At 35.4% G+C, this 19141-nt stretch overlaps 1 protein-coding gene across 3 annotated transcripts in view; it reads right to left on the bottom strand.

The window, feature by feature from the left end:
* Positions 1 to 19141, bottom strand: part of LOC149801784 (unconventional myosin-Ie-like) — a 149003-nt gene that overhangs the window by 91016 nt on the left and 38846 nt on the right. For all 3 annotated transcript variants that reach the window (XM_089956128.1, XM_089956130.1, XM_089956129.1), the window contains exons 3-5: positions 14305 to 14394; positions 10436 to 10530; positions 4177 to 4264 (exon numbers count right to left, since the gene is read on the bottom strand). In XM_089956128.1, coding sequence (XP_089812254.1) covers positions 4177 to 4264; positions 10436 to 10530; positions 14305 to 14394 — 273 coding nt within the window. The remainder of the gene's footprint in view (positions 1 to 4176; positions 4265 to 10435; positions 10531 to 14304; positions 14395 to 19141) is intronic.

Below are 19141 nucleotides of genomic sequence, written 5' to 3'. Positions count from 1 at the left end.
CCTTTGATCACTGAGGCATTTCATCACCATGTGCACAAAGTCCAGAGAAGGGATGAGATCAGACATTTCTAGGTTGGGGTTTTGACAAGTCACCATCTATCAACAGAGGAGCAGGTCATTCTGGTGAGCTGTTTTATTTGCCCCCATCGCCTGGTAAAGATTTTTGGGGCAAAGGCAAGGCTGAACAGAAGCAGCCAGAGTTTAAATACCTCCTGTTTGGCAAAACTAGATGTATTTCACATTAGGTGGGAAGACTGGGATGTGAAGGTATACATCCTGCTGAGCTATAGAGACCACCCAGTTATAGGGCCTTATCCTGACTGAGCCAAAAAGACCCACACAATATCCATGATGCATGACCAAGCTTCTTAAGAAAGGGTTAGTCAGATACATAATGGGATGCTGGGAAAAAAGATGATACAGGGAAGAATGCAACTCCCTAGGGCTAGTTGACAACATCTTTAGTGAAGAGGTACAAGTCCAAAGACATCCTCCCCTGACCTCTTCAACTGCTTCATCTAGCAAAGTGCAGTCTGGAGGGAGTTCTGAAATGGAGCTAACTGTGCGGCTGTTTGATAAACTTGGGAGGATGTCCCATCTGTAAATCAGAGTGGGTACACTTGTTGGTTTCAACATGCCTGGAGTTGTGGACAGGATTTCAAATTCATAGGGATTAGGATTTCTAATTCGTAGGAATTAAATGGCAACATAGGAAAGTGGGGGATGCTGATCCCCAGATGGAAAAGTGAACCCAACTCCCTATTCCCATAGGAATTGAGTGGTAGCCTAGAGAAAGGGAAGCTCATCAACCTGACTTTTGTCCCCAGATCATCAATCAAACGGTTGAAACCACAGTGTCTGGTTGCTCAAAGAACACTGCCCAGTGACATATGCCCAGCACCATGCCTGGTGACCAGCCAATGAGTGGTCTGATGAAGATCTGACAGACAAAACTCTCTCTGAAGAAGGAGAGTTCACATCAAACCTTTAGGAGCAAGAGCATTGTTCTTCTCTGTCTACAACAACACATGACTGGCTCTTATCAATCACCAGCACTTCTACTTCCTTTGTGAAGGCACTGCTCATCCCTTCCAGAAAGGCGCATATTGCCTTCTGATGTTGGCACTTTTCCTCCCTTGCAAGTGGCCAAGGACATATCTGTAACAGGTACAGTGTGACCCAGCTATAGCATGCTCCGTTATAACATGAATTTGGATATAACATGGTCTTGGTGTGGCTCCCGAAATTAGTATGAAAAAAGCATAAAAAGTTTATTATCATTTTATGGAAGATATCGCGTATGAATAATACAAGACAATCGTGGCTTGGCTCCTGAAATTTTATATGTATTTTTCTCGTACACAAAAATGTATTTTTTCTTCTTAAATGTACGAAAAATAACACATAAAAAGTTTATTCTGGGATCGCATTGGTCTTCACCAATGTCGCAAACTAGGATTGTTTTTCCTTATTGGCTGCAAAACATACCATGTGGCAATTTTCTTTTTATTCGCGACACTGTTGGCTGTTTAAACTTTTATATACAACCATTGGTTTGGAGTGCAGAAATTCAGAGGACCAATGAAAGGAAGCCGCAAACTGGATATAAAATGCACTGAAATTTATCTATTATTACATAAACAAATTCTTTGTCCATATTGACAAACCATCTAAACAGTGGATTGTTATATCATAATCCGCTTATCTTGACATCTAGCATGAGTTCTGTATGTTGTGAAGTATCAGCTTTTTTGTTGTCAACATTTCTGGTAACGGAGATCAACCGGACAAGGCATTGTCTCGTAATCTATCTTTCATCAGATTATTGGTCACTCACTAATAATTAATATATTTAATGTGGATGGTAAGTAAAAAAATTCCTCTTCTTTTCACTCAGAATTAAATCCTTCAGAACACTCACATTTTCTGTAATAATCCCTGTCATCAGAACACCTGCGTCTTTATCATCTGTTGACCCTTTGTTAATTTTCAGATGCATGCATGGAAGGCAGCATCACGCTGCTACCACAAATGTAAAAAAAAAAAATACATCTTACTTATTGGTTTACTCAATAGGCATAGAGGGACAGTAACCAAAATAGTCCAAATGACAGCCAATTCCATTTTAAAAATGTACCCAGATAAAATAGTTTATTAAATTTCAAAGGAAACAGATTACCTTTGAAGCACCAATTGTTATGAAAACATACTCAGCAAATGGGAAAAAATACCAGTTTCAATCATGCATTACAATTATTTGATGTTGCTGCTACAATAAAAAATGGGCATTTGTTTGGTTCTCCAAAGCTGTCCTTTAGCGGTGACTTCGATATTGCATGCACCCTTCATCAAAGAAAGCCGACTATAATCTTTCAATAACAACAAAGAACTTTTCTTCAAAGGAAGTCAGAATCAAACTTAAATAAAAGTGATGGAATCTGATGGATTTTTGCATCTTCCAACGTGACTGGAACACTTTAGCTGTGCTGTGAAAGTTTCCTTTTTGTAGGGAAAATGTTTATGCTTACAAACGCTACCAATGTCGGCTTAAAACGCAAACTTTTACCGACTTGGAACATACTGAAAAGTAAATGTGCTTCATCACTCATTATGTGATTGTGCTATGTTTTTCCACTGAATTCAGACCAATATGACCTGTAACAAAATTGTTGAATATTTTAATGTTGTGTGTGTGCATATTTTCGATGGAATCACTTGTATTGTGGATTCAATGTATATGATGAGGTTCGCGGATGAGTACACGGTGCTGATACTCTAGTCATGCTACACATTAGATATTTATATATAAACAAGATTCATGTATATGTACCAATTTGTGGTTCTCTAAATAAAGTAAACTATTAAAGTATTATATATGTCTTCTCTGTTTTCACTACAGGTGTATTTCTCATTTAATATGCATCAATTTAAGATGGTAATTGCGCCAATGAAGCATGTATTTTACCACCCACATTTATTACCTACACCTCCCCACAATTTTTTGGGGTACATTTTCTTCAGCTAACTGATCTGTTTGCTTATAACACGGTTCGGTCTATAACACGGTCAGGTTCTATGGCTTCCAACTACCGTGTTATAGCGAGGTCACACTGTACTGATGACACCGGCACAAGTGTTGGGGAACCAAGGCCTTTCTCCAAAAGCATGAAAATCCCTCATGGTTCCTGCTCCAAAGACTTCCTTATGACTGAAAGTGATCCAGCCCCCACCTGGAAATAGAGGGGTCATCCTGAGATGATAAGGAAGGGGGACCTTTCTTTCTCCCATAGTAAGTGTTGCAGCTTTGTGCCAAGTCACACTTCATCTGTCCACAGGTAAAAAACAGGACACATGTCCATGCATGTACATTTAGTACCTGAAAGAATGGTGAGTTAGTGTCTCAAGGGGACTTATTGTCCTCACACTTACCCACATTTTGCAACATATTAGCATGCTGAAAGAAAAAAGTGACAATCACAATAAAATGGGAAACCAAAAAGGTGCAAAATCCCTTCAATTTCAGCAAAAAGGAACACAAAAGCACAAAGCAAGGACTGAGGAGAAAAGACCGAAAAGGAATTTTGGCCCAAAAGCTGGTTAAAGATATCAACATAGGTGAAATTCACTGATCATCCTGATGCATGTGTACTCCGGATCATAGACATTTCAATTCTGAGCCTCCATTACTGATCAGAAGAGGGGGCATTTAGCATCTAATGGGGACTTAGCATCAACTGGGGACTTAGCATCAACTGGGGACTTAGCATCTAATGGGGACTTAGCATTCTGAAGAAGGAAGGTATACATATCCAACACTACAGCTCTTCAGGTATTAGCAGGTATTGTATTATTGCTGTTAAAACAGCCTGCATGTCACATTTGCTGACAAATAAGAGAAGTATATTAATGAAAAAATATCAAAGTCTATCTCAACAAAATAACAGGGAGCTAGTTTAAGTGACCAAATTTTAATTTATATATGCACAAGCCCTTGTCCATGTCAGCTCCAAAGACTGAACCCATGCTCAAAGTGAGTGAAAGCACTGTATATTACTTTTGCTCTATCTAGGCACCAATAACTCAATTACATGTGAATTCTTTACAAACATACATTTACCTGTAGAGAAGGTTCTCCACCTGACACTGGATAAGTGTTCTTTACAAACTCATATTTACCTGTACAGTAGGTCCTCCACCTGACACTTTGGATATGTAGCTCATTATGTATTTGGCTGCAACTGTCTTCCCTGCACCACTTTCTCCACTAAAAAGGACAGAAACCACTAAAAATGTGCTAAATGACTACAAATGCCAAACAACAGTACCCAAAAACGGACCTAAATATTACTTAACTGGAAAATAAATGAATTTGCATGGGTAACATTATATTTGTAGTGAAGCATGAAAAAAGATTCTTCTTTTTTACAGGGCCTACCATATATACTCACTTATCAATCATGACAAAACTCAGGTACACATAAAATTCTATCCTCAGTCATGGACAAAGGTCAAGCACACAATATAAGTGAAATATACATAATGCAAATTCCTTGCATAAGAGCCTGATAGGTAAAACTAGCTAGGCATATGCACATAGTCATTAAAAAGAACAAAAAATTCCAAGGAATTATATGTCTCACCTGTTCCTGTCTGATACCAATTGTTTTTGTCACTTCTAAAATGACCTTGAACATGCCTGAAGGTCAGAGGAAGGGTATGGGTACATGGATATAAAAGAAAGAGTTTACTGATTTTACATCCCAATTAATTTTTCCTTGGGTTTCAGACATACAACCTTACAAAAAAACATTTAACTATAAACTCAAGTCATGATTTTCAAATGATCTTGCCTCTGCATGCAAATCAGAAGGGGTGTGTGGGTGCAGGGATATGAAAGAGCAGAGTTTCCAAAATAAAACGTTAGTATGTTAGCTACTCTCTTAGGCTTTGGTACTTTGGTGAACATACAGAAAAACCCTAATCAACATTGATGTTGTCACTGGCATTGCCAGTAAAATCAGTGATACTTATGTCTTGCCTATGCTAAGGCTGCTCCAGTGGCCTAAGTGGTTAGAGTATCGGCTTTGGATGCAGGAGGCTGCAGGTTTGAACCCCCAGCCAAGTCATACCACAGACTTATAAAAATGGTACTAACAGCTGCCTCGATTAGCACTCAGGATAAAGAGGTTAATGTTAGGATTGGCTGGCCTGGTGTCAGGATAATGTGACTGAGTGGGACATGATGCTACATGTCTGCAGCATGATGCCCCAGTGCCAGACATCACTATAAACTGCAACACTGTAGAATTGTAGCGATATGACTAAAATTTGTAAAGCTACCTTAAAAATCCAAGCACACAAACACATAGGCAAGATAAAAATCACGTAAATATGTTTAAATTTCTAAGACAATATTTTTTTAAATCCACCAGCATGTACATAACAAAGATGCCTATCAGCTGCCAACCACAAGTCTTCTCAATGCAACAGGATGATTATAAAAGTTTATCATCTTGCCTAAAATGAACATTGCATCCTGCAACCATGTCATTATAAATCTGCTGAGCTATCGTAAAAAATAATCCACTAACTTTCTTGATCAACATATTTGCTATCATTTTTTATGTGTCTTACATAATGGCATTCAATTCTCTCCACAAGAAAATATTTTTAACTTGCTAGCAATCAGTCTTACAAAAATGCAACACATATTGCATTACCATCTATTCTCACTTATAAGTCAAGTCTAACTGCAAACAAAATAGATCCTGATCTGACATATATTAATGTGCCTGCAGATCAGGGTCTATGTTGTTTGTTCTCCTGATTACACCTAACAAACAGCACAGACCCAGACCTGCCAGTGCATTATGCAACATCAATCTGGGTTTGTTCAGTTTGCAGTTGGACTTGACTTATGAGTGAGTATATGTGGTATTTTCATCAGCAATAAAGGAATATCTTGTTTCATGAGCTGATAATTTAAACTTGTAAAGACAACAGGGTTTTCAGTAGTATGAAACATACATTTTTGTTGGGTTTTTTCATACTGGTTTTAATGGAACTTTTGACAGATTAGTGTCTCTATAATTCTGAGGAAATGGGAGCTAAATGTCTTTTCCATGGACGTATCGAGGCAGAAGACCTGAGCTTGCCTGGGTGGGTATTAAACCCATGACTCATGGATTACGAGTCCGACACAAAACCAACTACTGTGGCTCACTATAAGAGAGAAAGAAGGATTGCTGTACTAATAGGCCTGATAATATCCCAATGACCTTTGGATGATGTCACATGGGCCTGATATCCCACTGACCTGAGGATAGAAAAATAGATGATGTCACACTGACCAAGGAATTTTTGATAGGTAAGACAGATGTGATATGTCACTGTCATGTGCAAGTTTCAGCATTAAATTTAACTGACCTGAGGTAGTTTAACAGAAGGATAGACAGCCATCTCTTTGCCCTCAAAGGAAGTTTTGAGAGACTAACTGATGTGTGCCAATGACTGAATACATTTTTAAGGTCAGTTCATGACTAAGCAACCAATTATAGATCAATATGACACAGATAAGTAACTTGGGAAAAATCACTTGTCCTATTAATATACCACTTGTCTGTGGATATATGTACCCTAGAAAATACAGCAAATTGCTGTTGTGATTTACTGCATTTTCATTAAATATTTAATCACTTGAACTCTGCAGAACAAGGTTTATTAATTTAGAGGAATATTCCATCATTAATTTCAACATTAGATATTAATATTTAGTTGATAACATTTTAAATACATTCGATATATACATGCTTACAAGTCAAATCTAAACCACATATTGCATAGCCCCAGATCGGTCAGCAGATCTAGGTCTATGCAGTTTGCTAGAAGTAATCAGTAGAACAAACAACTTAGATCCTGACTTGCCAGTGCAACATGTGATGCCAGATTAGGATCTATGTTGATTGGAGTTGATCTTGACTTTTAAGTAAGTATATAAGATAATAAATCTAGATAAGTATACCAAGTTTGTAATATCTCACAAAAAAGTGATAATACAGCATGTATAATTATATTCATAAGTAATATATAAACTGAAGACACTGTATATTTAACTTGTAACTAAATACAATGTATATTTAATATGTAAATTAATACACTGTAACTTGTAACTGAATATAATGTATATTTAACTCATTAATCTCTGGAGGTTTTTGTCATTTTTGCCTGAAATGTGAGCAGGAAACACATTTTGGGGGCTATTTCTGAATAGATCCTAATACATCGACTTCCAAGAGATTTCCCATTAACCTAATGCCTAGTTGTGTTAGAAACATTGTTTTTCATTGGCTATTTCGCTCGCACATGAGCAGAAGGGTAAAAGTTGAGTTCTGTTTTTTTTTTTTGCTTAACACACCCATCATTTTCGTATAAAGACCACTCTTTATTCCAAATGCCCATCTTATCCTACTTTTTGCAAAGGTTCACCTGTCTGTGTGCAGTTCAGACCGGCCTGCCTTAGATCTGAAGCCAAAAGTCTAAAATCCAGACACAAAATCGGATTCCAACCATGGGCGAATTTTGGGTGGAAGACAATCGGGTCCAAAAAATTAGGTTTTTCCCTCTGTATTTTGTAGAACATCCAGATTATCTGGTATGATTGCAGAGCTACATTTGTCTACCTTTCTATAATACCACCCACTTTTGTGTATCATACATGACCTTGATGCTACAGAGCTCGGCAATATGCTAATACCTCCTGACGCGTAAACATGGCATCAGGGGTTAATGAGTTAACTTGTAACTGAATACACTATATATTTAACTTGTAACTAAAAACAATGTATATTGAACTTGTAACTTAACACAGTGTGTATTTAACTTGTCACTGAATTCACTGTATATTTAACTTGTAACTAAATAAAATGTATATTTAACTTGTAACTGAACACACTGCATGTTAATCTTGTAGCTGATTACTGTATATTTAATTTGTAACTAAATACAATGTATATTTAAGTTGTAAATGAACATACTGTATATTTGACTTGTATCTAAATAAAATGTATATTTAACTTGTAACTAAATACAATATAAATTTAACTGGTAAAAACAGAACACACATGATTGACTTGTAACTGAATACACTATGTACTTAACTTGTAACTGAATACACTATATATTAACTTGTAACTGAATACACTATATTAACTTGTAACTGAATACACTATGTATTTAACTTGTAACTGAATACATTATGTATTTAACTTGTAACTGAATACTATGTATTTAACTTGTAACTGAATATACTATGTATTTAACTTGTAACTGAACACACTATGTATTTAACTTGTGACTGAATACACTATGTATTTAACTTATAACTGAATACACTAGGTTTTTAACTTATAACTGAATATACTATATATTAACTTGTAACTGAATACACTGTATTTAACTTGTAACTGAATACACTATGTATTTAACTTGTAACTGAATACACAATGTATTTAACTTTTAACTGAATACACTGTATATTTTATTTTGATTTTCTGTTCATCACATCCTTCTCACACAAGATGACTGTCTTTTGAGCTGAGTAATCCAGATATTGTTTTATAGTGTGAATAAACCAAGATTGGTGCATACATTTAAGGCAGTGATGATTTCCTGTGTAGGATGGATTAAAGTGAGCAGGATACATTAATCTTGTGTGGAACATAAACATGGAACAAACAAGCTTCATATGTAAGATGATGATGATGATGATGATGATGATGATGATGATGAAGATGAAGAAGATGAAGATGAAGATGATGATGATGATGATGAAAACATTCCATGCATGGTGCTTGTTAAAAACCTAATATTAAAAGGAGAACTTATGTACAGCAGTTACCTGTGTGCAATGGCCAGCTTTACCTTTTCCCATGAGTGACTGTTAGTGACAGGTTTGATTGTAATAATAAATTCATTTTAAAAAAATAATTCAGATCTTGTTCTTATTTCATGCTCATATGTTACTGGTGTTTTCCCCTCCGATTGTCTATACACAACCAACAAGATCCATGTACATATATAAACAACTATGTAAACTATTTGTACATCTGTAAGCAACTGTGAAGTAACCACATAAGATGGTGGGCAAATGTTAGAGAAACAGAGATTACTGTGTACTGACTGAAATCAGTAAAAACCATACAGATGAACACACACACACACACACACACACACACACATAAAATATATATATGAGAAGTTGGATCCCAACCCTTGTCAGGTCTTCACATATGTGGGGATAAATTTCTTCACCAGCCTAGGCATTCACAGTATGCCCTACCTTCTCTAACATTGACTCACAGGCACAGTTACTTTGTGCTTAATTCTTGATTTATATGCACGCAAGTATAAAATAAGTACTAGATCTGAATCTGTATTTTTTCTAATTTATTATCACTGCAAGAAAATGAAAATCACATCAAATGTCATACATCTTTGTGGATTGTCAGATGACCATAAAATTCCAATGTCATTCATGCAGTACATCTTGGGGGTTATTAAGTCTTTCTTTAACACTGCAGTGACTCTAAATGTTAATCCCTTCTAGAAACTTTTTCATCTCGGAAGAAAGTACAAGACCTTCTCTTAACACCAAGTTGACGCTGTGACACATACGCCTGAAAATGATGGAAACTTAATCCATTCCTTCTTACATATGCCAATTACAACTTAAAGATGCAAGGATTTTCATTGGATGATAATCTTTGCGTCAATATTTTCAGTATATCATAAATCCATGTTGGCCTGCAATATATATGTATGAATATGGTTTTAATGCACAGCATCAAAATCCAGACAGTACAGCTTTAAATAACAGGTTGGAAAAATATAAATGTTAAAAACTGCTATGATCTCCAGGAAAAAACCTCCAAGAATAGTAAAACATGTATTCTTAACAAGACAAGATTAAATGTAAAGCTGTTAAATTCTCTAATAGGTATATAAAACTAAATTTAAATTAAAGCTAAAAATGTAAAGCACTGAAACACTGAATCAACATTTATTATACAAAATGTATTCATTAAGAAAGTTCAAGTTTTTCTTTGATGGACATAACATCTCACTGACTCAAAGATGTCTAAGAGACTGGCATAACATCTCAATTGTTCAGTGAATTATGACAGAGATGATATCTCAGTGGCCTGAGAAAGCCTGACTGGTGGACCAAATGACATGAAAGTTACTGTCCAGAGGAAATTTCTTAGATGGATGTGATTCTCAATGACCTGGACAATTTAGACATATAATATCTGAACGTCCAGATAGACAGACTGTAAAACAGACATGATAACTCAATAACCAGTTTTAAGTCCAAGACATATCATCTGGATGATCAGAGGAAGTCTGGCTTGTAGAGAGACAAAAATATTTCACTTACCTGATGATGACACACTGGTTCTCCATGTCTATTATCATGTTCCTGTACATATTGTCTGTCAAGGCATATACATGGGGAGGGTTTTCATACTGGGCCTGAAAAAATGTAAAAATCATGGAATCAGAGTTACATTCATGTCACACAGAGCTGTTACTGATAGCAAATATCAGTATTAATTTATGGTTTTGAAAATACAAGACTATTCTGAAATTGTAAATTTATCATTTTTATCTTGGTAAAAATTTGAGAGAAATGTAAAGTTGCAACAAACTTTGAATTAAAAGACCCAATAAACAAAGTTCCTTTTTTGGAAGCAACAAGGCCCCCTACCCCTCAATCTATGCATTAAAATATCAAGGAATGAGTCATTTTTTCAAAACCACATAAGCTGATACCCCCAAAAATAAAGTCCCCCTGTGGGCTCAGGAGTGTAGAATAGGCCCAATGTACCCTCATATCTTTTGTAAGGGGTGAAAATGGAGACAGGAGCTGCATTTGAATAGTGGTTAGCACAGTGGAGGATATGGGTTTAAATCCTTCCATCAGATCAGCCTGGGTTGACTATCATGGTGTATCCTTGGGCAAGGCACATTACTCCACTTGCCTCAGCACTAAATAAACTACCTGTTTTTATGTGCCACAAAAGATGAAATCAAACCAACACAAACAAAAATATATTAATTCATATAACAATAAACATATCCTGTAGACAACTTTATCTAATATGAACAGCATAAATAAAGGCTAAATCAGTTACTGTAGTTATTGTAGCAAAGATGCCTCATGTACAAGTTTGCAAACAAGCCTGTTATCTTTTGCCCCAACATATCATTTTCAACAAAGATCAAAACAATGACTGTCATTGGAGTGAATGAGAAAAGTGTTTTTATGCAACATCCTTGTATCTGTTTTAATAATTTATATAAAGATAACTTTTATCTTTGATTGAGGGAAAATATACCATCTGTACTTACTTATAAGTCAAACTGTAAACAACATAGAACATCACTCTGATCTGCTGTAGTATAATAAACCAGCAGATCAGGATCTCTGCTATTTGTTTTACTGATTACTCCTAACAAACCACATAGACCTAAATCTGATGGCAAATTATGCTATGGCAGACATGGACTAGTGCAGTTTGCTGTTGGGCTCAACTTGTAAGCAAGTATATAAGGTACCAGAATTTTCCCATGATAGGTTTGGTGATAAGCCTACACAATTTTGGACAATCTTCATACATGAAAGATTTATTTCATGATAAATCCATCCCTCATTTAAAAAAAAATTAACAAGGTGAGATCCCTCAAATTGCCTTGAATTGATTTATTTTCAAGGTCAAAAACAAGATATTTTGGGTACTTAAATTGATGGATTGGGAAAGGGGGCCTATTATTTCCAGAGAGGGACTCTTAGCCAATTGGTCTTTAATGGAAAACTCTAGTGTTTTAACTTGTCATCAATGAATTACCGTATACTCATTTATAAGCTGAGTCTAACTGAAAACTGCACAGACACAGATCTGCTGTTGTATCAGATTTGGGTTTTTGCAGTTTGCCAGCACATTATCTGATGAAAGATCGTGGTCTATGCCATTTACAGTTCAAAATGACATACACAAATGCATATGGCAATCATTACTACATTCTAAGCTAATATACTAATTTTCACTGTTGTGACTAATCATTGTTACATTCTAAGCTATTATACTAATTTTCACTGTTGCGACTAATCATTGTCACATTCTAAGTTATTATACTAATTTTCAAAGTTATGGCTAATCAGAAAATTAAGATCTTGCCCATAACTGAATTACCACAGGGCAACACCATGCTGGCTTTATTCAGGTACTATGAGATGAATTTAATGCACTCCCTTGCTATTCTTGTGCATAAGCTTTTATTTTTAAAACTCAGAAATTACAATCTGATTTTTCCTAAACCAACTGGTCAATTGTGACATTACTACTGTAATAAGCAAAATGATCTTGCTCTGTTGAGTCCATACTGTACCTGAGCCAGATTTTTCAAAACTGGTTTAGTACCCCATAAAAAAATGAAGAACTGAAAGTCTCACATTGGGAATAATAGAATTCATTATATACACTGGTGTGGGATAAAGAAATCCCACACAGGGGTCAGCATTTTTGGCAGAAATGAGGCTTTGCTGAATGCCTGCTTGCCAAGTTCCTACCCACAATTTCTGATCCCAATACCTGAATTATACTGAGGTACCTCATTGTGAGGGGTTGCAGCACCGAGTTCATGACTAGTAAGTTTCTATACATCAAACACTGGGGTCTTGATAGCACAGTGTTTGCATAATATATACTATTATTGCACCTCTGTTATCATTGAAAAATGGAAAAGAGAGAGATCAGCTATGACATCATTTAAGTTATCAGAGTACTCTATATATCTGAGTAAAATTTGTGCTCCATACAATATAAAACAAGAATTATGCAGAATACTACATGTCAATTGCTCTGCTGTGGCATAAAAATTATAAAAAGTCATAAAAGCATAAAAACTAGGTTATTGTGACCTGCTTTTGCAGTATGAAATCAACCATCAAGTTTCATGACTGTAAATAAAACAATGTCTGAAAAACAAAGCTAAATAAAAAAATGTAAATTAAGGCCTGGAGCTGAAAATTATGTCACTATGACCACCAATATGAAAGCATCCATCAAAGTAAACAAGTTGATCACATATATATTTTTGAATATGGTGAGCAGCACCCTCCAAGATCAATACAACTCATCAAATATCATTATCGTACATACAAACAGTGTCAAAGAAACTAAGCTAAATAACAACACTAAAAAGCAATTACTTTAGCACAAAGTCACTGTGACTTACTTTGACCTGTGGTAAGTAGTACCATCCACAATCAGTACATCCATCGATTTTCATGTCTGTACAAACAACAATGCCTGAGAATCTAAGCAAGGCACCAAAACATAACATACTCATTAGACACATGTTAAGCATTTGAGTCTAAGATGAATATGTCCATCATAAATCATGAATGTACAGACAATGGCTTTAAAGAAATTGAGCTAGATGCAAAAATATAACATAATCTCCAGAGCACAAAATCATTGTGATCTACTTTGGCCCATGATGTGTTCTACCCTCCAGATGAATATGGCACTGAGTTTGAAATTCATGGCTGTAGATAACAAGTGTCTGATTGAAAGAGCTAATTGCAAAAACCTTAAGACTGATGATAAATCAGTTGGAAAAGTATTTTCCTTTGCCTGTCTATGCTTTGCAGCAATAAAATCAGAGCATCTTCCATCATTTCTCATGCAAATCCCTATGCTTCATTTTATTACATATTACCCCCAACCCACAACCACCTCATCCATGGGGTATGTGAACCAAAGGCCATTACAAAATCTCCTATGTACATTATAAACATCCTGTAAAGGCTTCATAAATAAAAACTTTGGTCCAAAATATTTTAAAATGTCACTGCAAATGAGAGTTTAATTCACCTGACCTCTAACTCCAAAGAACAAGGTCATAAATTATAACCCTCTATAAAACTGTCACCATAGAGACACGATAACTACAGTTATATTGATGCCCATAGAGTAGACTGCCACATAAAGAAATCGTATCCATCACCATACCTGCCTTATAGTGAGTGAGTGCTGCACAGTGTTTGATTAATTTCCATCTAGTGGTTTAGATGATGTGAACCAGATAAAGAAAGATGGATGAAAAGACAGAGAAGCAAATGGGGTATCAAAATAAACCTACTATTGATGCTAAAATGAGGAAAATTAAATACAGTTCTTTCTTCAAGTAATCCAACCCATCTGTAAAGAAGATGTAAAATGTTTTCAATGGTTTACTTACTGCCCCTTGGTACTGGTCCACATCTTTATCAGTGTAGATGGGTAAGTTTTTGAATGGATTGATTGACACAAGCACGGGTCCAATGTAGGTCTATACTACAGTTAAGGAAGACAAAAGAATGAGCAGCAATTCAATTCCTATAATCTTATTTGAAACTACAGCACTCCACAAGCTTGAATCTCTATGAGCCATACCATTGTCCTGTACATGAAAAATGGACTTTCATTATTAACGCTAGCTATTGTGAAGGTAAATGGGAGCTCTCTGTGGTATTCTTCATATCAATCTTGATGCAACCAGCTTAAACTGATAGCTATAATTAAAGTCTTTTGAAATGGTTTTTGTCAAATAGGAAAAAGCAATCTCTGACACCTAGAGAAAATTGCTAATAAATAATTTCTGAAATAAAAATATAATTTCAGTTTTTTTCTGTTGGCAACAAATTTCATGATTTTACAGAAAATGATATTTATCTTGGCAAATTTCAACAAGTTGTAACATTTTTATATATGTGGTTGCAAGTGAATGATACTGAGGTCATTTTGTGATCATAGATAGATCATTGTTTCTTAGATCTTTGAATATGCAGTATTCAGCAACCATCGCATGACTTCGAGATACCCAAACTGGTTAGGTCCATTGCCAGCTACTTTGGCATGAAGTGGCAAGCGGTCTTCAACAGATGTTGTAAACCACTCCCTAAGCCATCTGTCTGCCCTCCTGGTTTCAACCTTCCATGTCATCTGTGGACCACACTGAACTGTTTTCGGACAGAACAGGGTCATTGTGCAGTCAACCTTGTCCAATGGGGTCAGGCCACTAACTCTTCCAGTTGCTGTGGAGCTCTTCAGACCATGTCACACATTGTGAACAACTGTCCACTGACAAAGTTCCCCGGTGGACTGCAGGCTCTGCATCTTGCTGATGATGACATTGTTAAATGGCTGAGCACACACTACATGCAATATTGATAATAATAATCACATCCTTAAAATTTTGTACCCAACAAGATATTTCACACACCTGGTTATTTAGTAACCAAAGTGTAATCAACCAAAGTATTCTACACACCTGGTTATTCAGTAACCAAAGGGTAATCAACCAAACAAAGTATTCTACACACCTGGCTATTCAGTAACCAAGGTGTAATTAACCAAACAAGGTATTCAACACACATGCCTATTCAGTAACCAAAGTGTAATCAACCAAAAAGGTATTATACACATCTGGCTGTTCAGTAACCATAGTGTAAACATTACATTGATCATCTCTACAACACTTTTTGTCATCACCCATAACCACTGGAAATAATTATCATGCAGAAAATTAAAAAAAGTAATACTGAAAAAAAAAATGATTGCCCATTTTCTAATTGAAGATTTATTTGCAATTCTTTTGATTTAACATCTTAAATTTTGACCCTTTTAAAATGTAAAATGTCTTTTCTTCACCACTTTATAGCTGGTACATACCTATCTATCAGCTGTGTATGACAGGGCATAAATACGTTTAAAAAAAATGAAAAAAGGAACATTCTTTTTATTTTATATAAACAATGAGGTACTAAAATAAGCTAATAACAAGAGGTCCAAGTGGGCCTGATATCATTCAACTGGTTACATAACTTAACAGTTGACCATTTCACTAGGCAGGTACATGTACTGTAAGAACACAACCGATGTAAATTATCAACCAATTTTTATATCATGTTTATTCCACCTATTTTATTATATCCTGGTAAAAAAATATTAAAAAAGATAGAGTCAAAATTAATAATCACAGTCACTTGCTCAAAATAAGTCATCCGTGACTTCCTGATAAAAAAAAGCATGGATCAAAAATATGGCTTCACAAGTGGTAACATGCTCAGCCAATCAGATGCAAGATCACCTTATTAATATGCATTAATTCTACTTAAAAAGAAACTGTCCAAACTCCTGATGATATAACCCCATATTCCAATTTTTTCAAAGATCAGAATTCTGCTTTCAGAGTGTTAAACAATTACATGCAAGATCACTTCATAAATTAGTATAAATTGTGTTCATTACTGTGTGTGTGGGTGTGATTTGGATTTTTAATGTAGCTTTAACAATTTTTTAGTCATATCGCTACAATGTCTGCAGTATGGAAGTTTATAGTGATGCCTAGCACTGGGACATCATGTCGCAGACATGTAGCATGATGTCCCACCCAGTCACATTATCCTGACACCATGCCGACCAGTCCCAACACTAATCTCTTAAGTAGCTGTTAGTACCATTTTTGTAAGTCTTTGGTATGACTTGGCCAGGGATCGAAGCCAAGATATTCCACATCTGAGGCAGATGCTCTAACCACTAGGCCACCGAACGGTCATATTCATTACTGAAACACTCAAAGATCTTGATGAATGCATTTATAGGTCTAAAAAAAAGTCAAATCACAAATATGGCATGCAGATTGGCAACAAGCTCTGCCAATCAGATTCAAGATTATATCATTAATATGCAAAGAGCTTGCTCATTATGAAACTTGTCTGAGATTTTGATGATATAAACCCATTAAGTTTGGCTGAAGTCAGATCAGATATATGGAATCCAAAGTAATGATAAATGACAAATGATGATAGACTCTGGTCCATGCCACAGGTTCACTTGGCTTTGTGTCAAAACTCAATGATTAAAGTTGCTTTTGTATTTTTGAGGGATTCTTATAATTAACTTAAGACGGTAATGTAAATGTCCACTCCAATAAGTCAGATTTTACTGGGTGAAAACAATAGGCTTTGAGTAACCTTGGAGTGACAGCCAGTAATGCCTGCATAATTCATACATCAGTAATTTCATTGACTGACCACTATGTATGTTGCCTCACATGAACACCATTCGGCATGCAGTCATCTCATCTAATTTCTGTTTTCATTCAAATGTACAACACAGACAAACCCTTCTAACGGAAATCAATCACAATATATAGTCATTATTACAGAAAGTTTATCATTTAATAAACATATTTATTTCTACTTTCACCTAACCTGGCTAGAATCAGACTTCTGAATAGGCTAAGATGTATCTAATAATAGCATGGAATAATCTATGTATTCATTAAAGCAACACTTGAATACATACCCATTGTTAGTGAAGCATAACAAGTAGGTCACAGTGGCCTTTGGTTGTAAAGGTGTACTACTAATATGGTTGTAAGGGTGTATTACTAATAAAGATGCATCCAATTATCAAGGTTCGTGATTGGAACATAAACTGCACATATTAAATGAACTTTAAACCAAAAATTCAACAAAGTCACCAAAGCATGAAATACAGGTCATGGAGACCTCATTCTGCAATGTGGATATAGAACTTATCAAGATATATCTACTCACCAAGTTTCATGCTTCTTGGTAAGAGAGAATGCCTATACATGTAAAAAATGTGTGGTGATGAGCTCTTGTGCAAAAATGTAACCAAACCATATTGATGATGATGATGATGGTGGTGGCACTGCAGGGCAGTGATTGCTATACCTGGCTTCCTCTTATGCAGGCTCAACACAAATCATCTAAGATCTCTAAATAACGAAAGTGTACACCGCTTCCCAAACACAAAGACAAAATGTGTTACTTTAGTAGCTTCATAAAGAATAGATTTCAACATTCGAAAATAACAGGTCAGACAATGGCTTTTATCATACACATACAGGAGTTCACTTTATTCTATGTTTATACCATAAATAGTACTTTTCAAACCAAATAACCCTCTTAAAAAATCCACTGCTTCAATCTAACACAACGCTAATTTATTCTATTCCTAAATCAATATTTGTATCACTACCAGGAGTGTACTGAGGCTATTCTTCCCCCACTCTTCAACATCACCACTAAGTGCTTCTACCATCTGCAGATTTACTATACATTTCTGGATATTATCCATCTGCTGATTCCACACACTTAGGTCTTCTATTTTTTCCTTAGAAGCAAAAGTCAATTTAACGTCTTTTTTGCAATTTAAGCTAAGTAAAATTTTTTTTGCAAAAATATGTAAACATGTGTCATTGTAAAATAGAAACTGCTCATGCTAAGATGAGCACTATTACTGTCAAATCTTCAGTTTCTGAGGTGCATAATTTTGCATGTTGTCAAGCCCTTCCTTTTCAGTGATAAGACAATCATGCATGCAGACCAAAATCCCTTAATGCCCCAACAGAAGCCATCAATTTTGAAGAACACTGAACTTGTCAAGTAGAATCTTCCTCAACATGCCTCAACACTATCTAAATTAAGTGTAATTAGCCAAGAACCAACCCTTCAGAAGACCATTTACACAAATTGTAATAAAGACATGGGATTAACCACAAAAGTCTAAAAATTTTGCATTAATGGATGAAGTTGCATAGCAGATAAGATTCGTGAATTACAGAGTTAGACATATGCTCTCTTGGCACTAATGAATGCTGAATCCCCAAAGGTAATAAAATTTTCAGATGACATTTTCATTTAAAACAACAAATACAGCAACTGAAAATCTGAAGTCTTTTCTTCTTTTAAGCTGATTTTAACATTCCAGAACTCAAAAAAGACAATAATTTTTTTGGCCTATAACAAATTTATGAATAAATTACTTGCATTTTACATTTCAACAATACAGACATGCTATTATTGTAACTAAGTTGCAATCTGCAGATTAAATCTTTTGAAGGTTACCTTCATTTATAATTTCATTAAATAATGACATTACCCATACTCTGAGTGTGAAAGAGAAGTTTCAATTTAAGGTTCAACATCTCTTTGTGTTATTCATGAAAATGTTTAAACACTGAATAGCCATACACATAAATTGAAATGTATACATATTAATCC

Source organism: Sinohyriopsis cumingii, chromosome 4 (assembly GCF_028554795.1).
Source record: "Sinohyriopsis cumingii isolate HCF-2022 chromosome 4, ASM2855479v2, whole genome shotgun sequence".
Classification (NCBI taxonomy): domain Eukaryota; kingdom Metazoa; phylum Mollusca; class Bivalvia; order Unionida; family Unionidae; genus Sinohyriopsis; species Sinohyriopsis cumingii.
The sequence above is the reverse complement of the archived record's forward strand: the minus strand, read 5'-3'. Positions and strand labels throughout refer to the sequence as shown.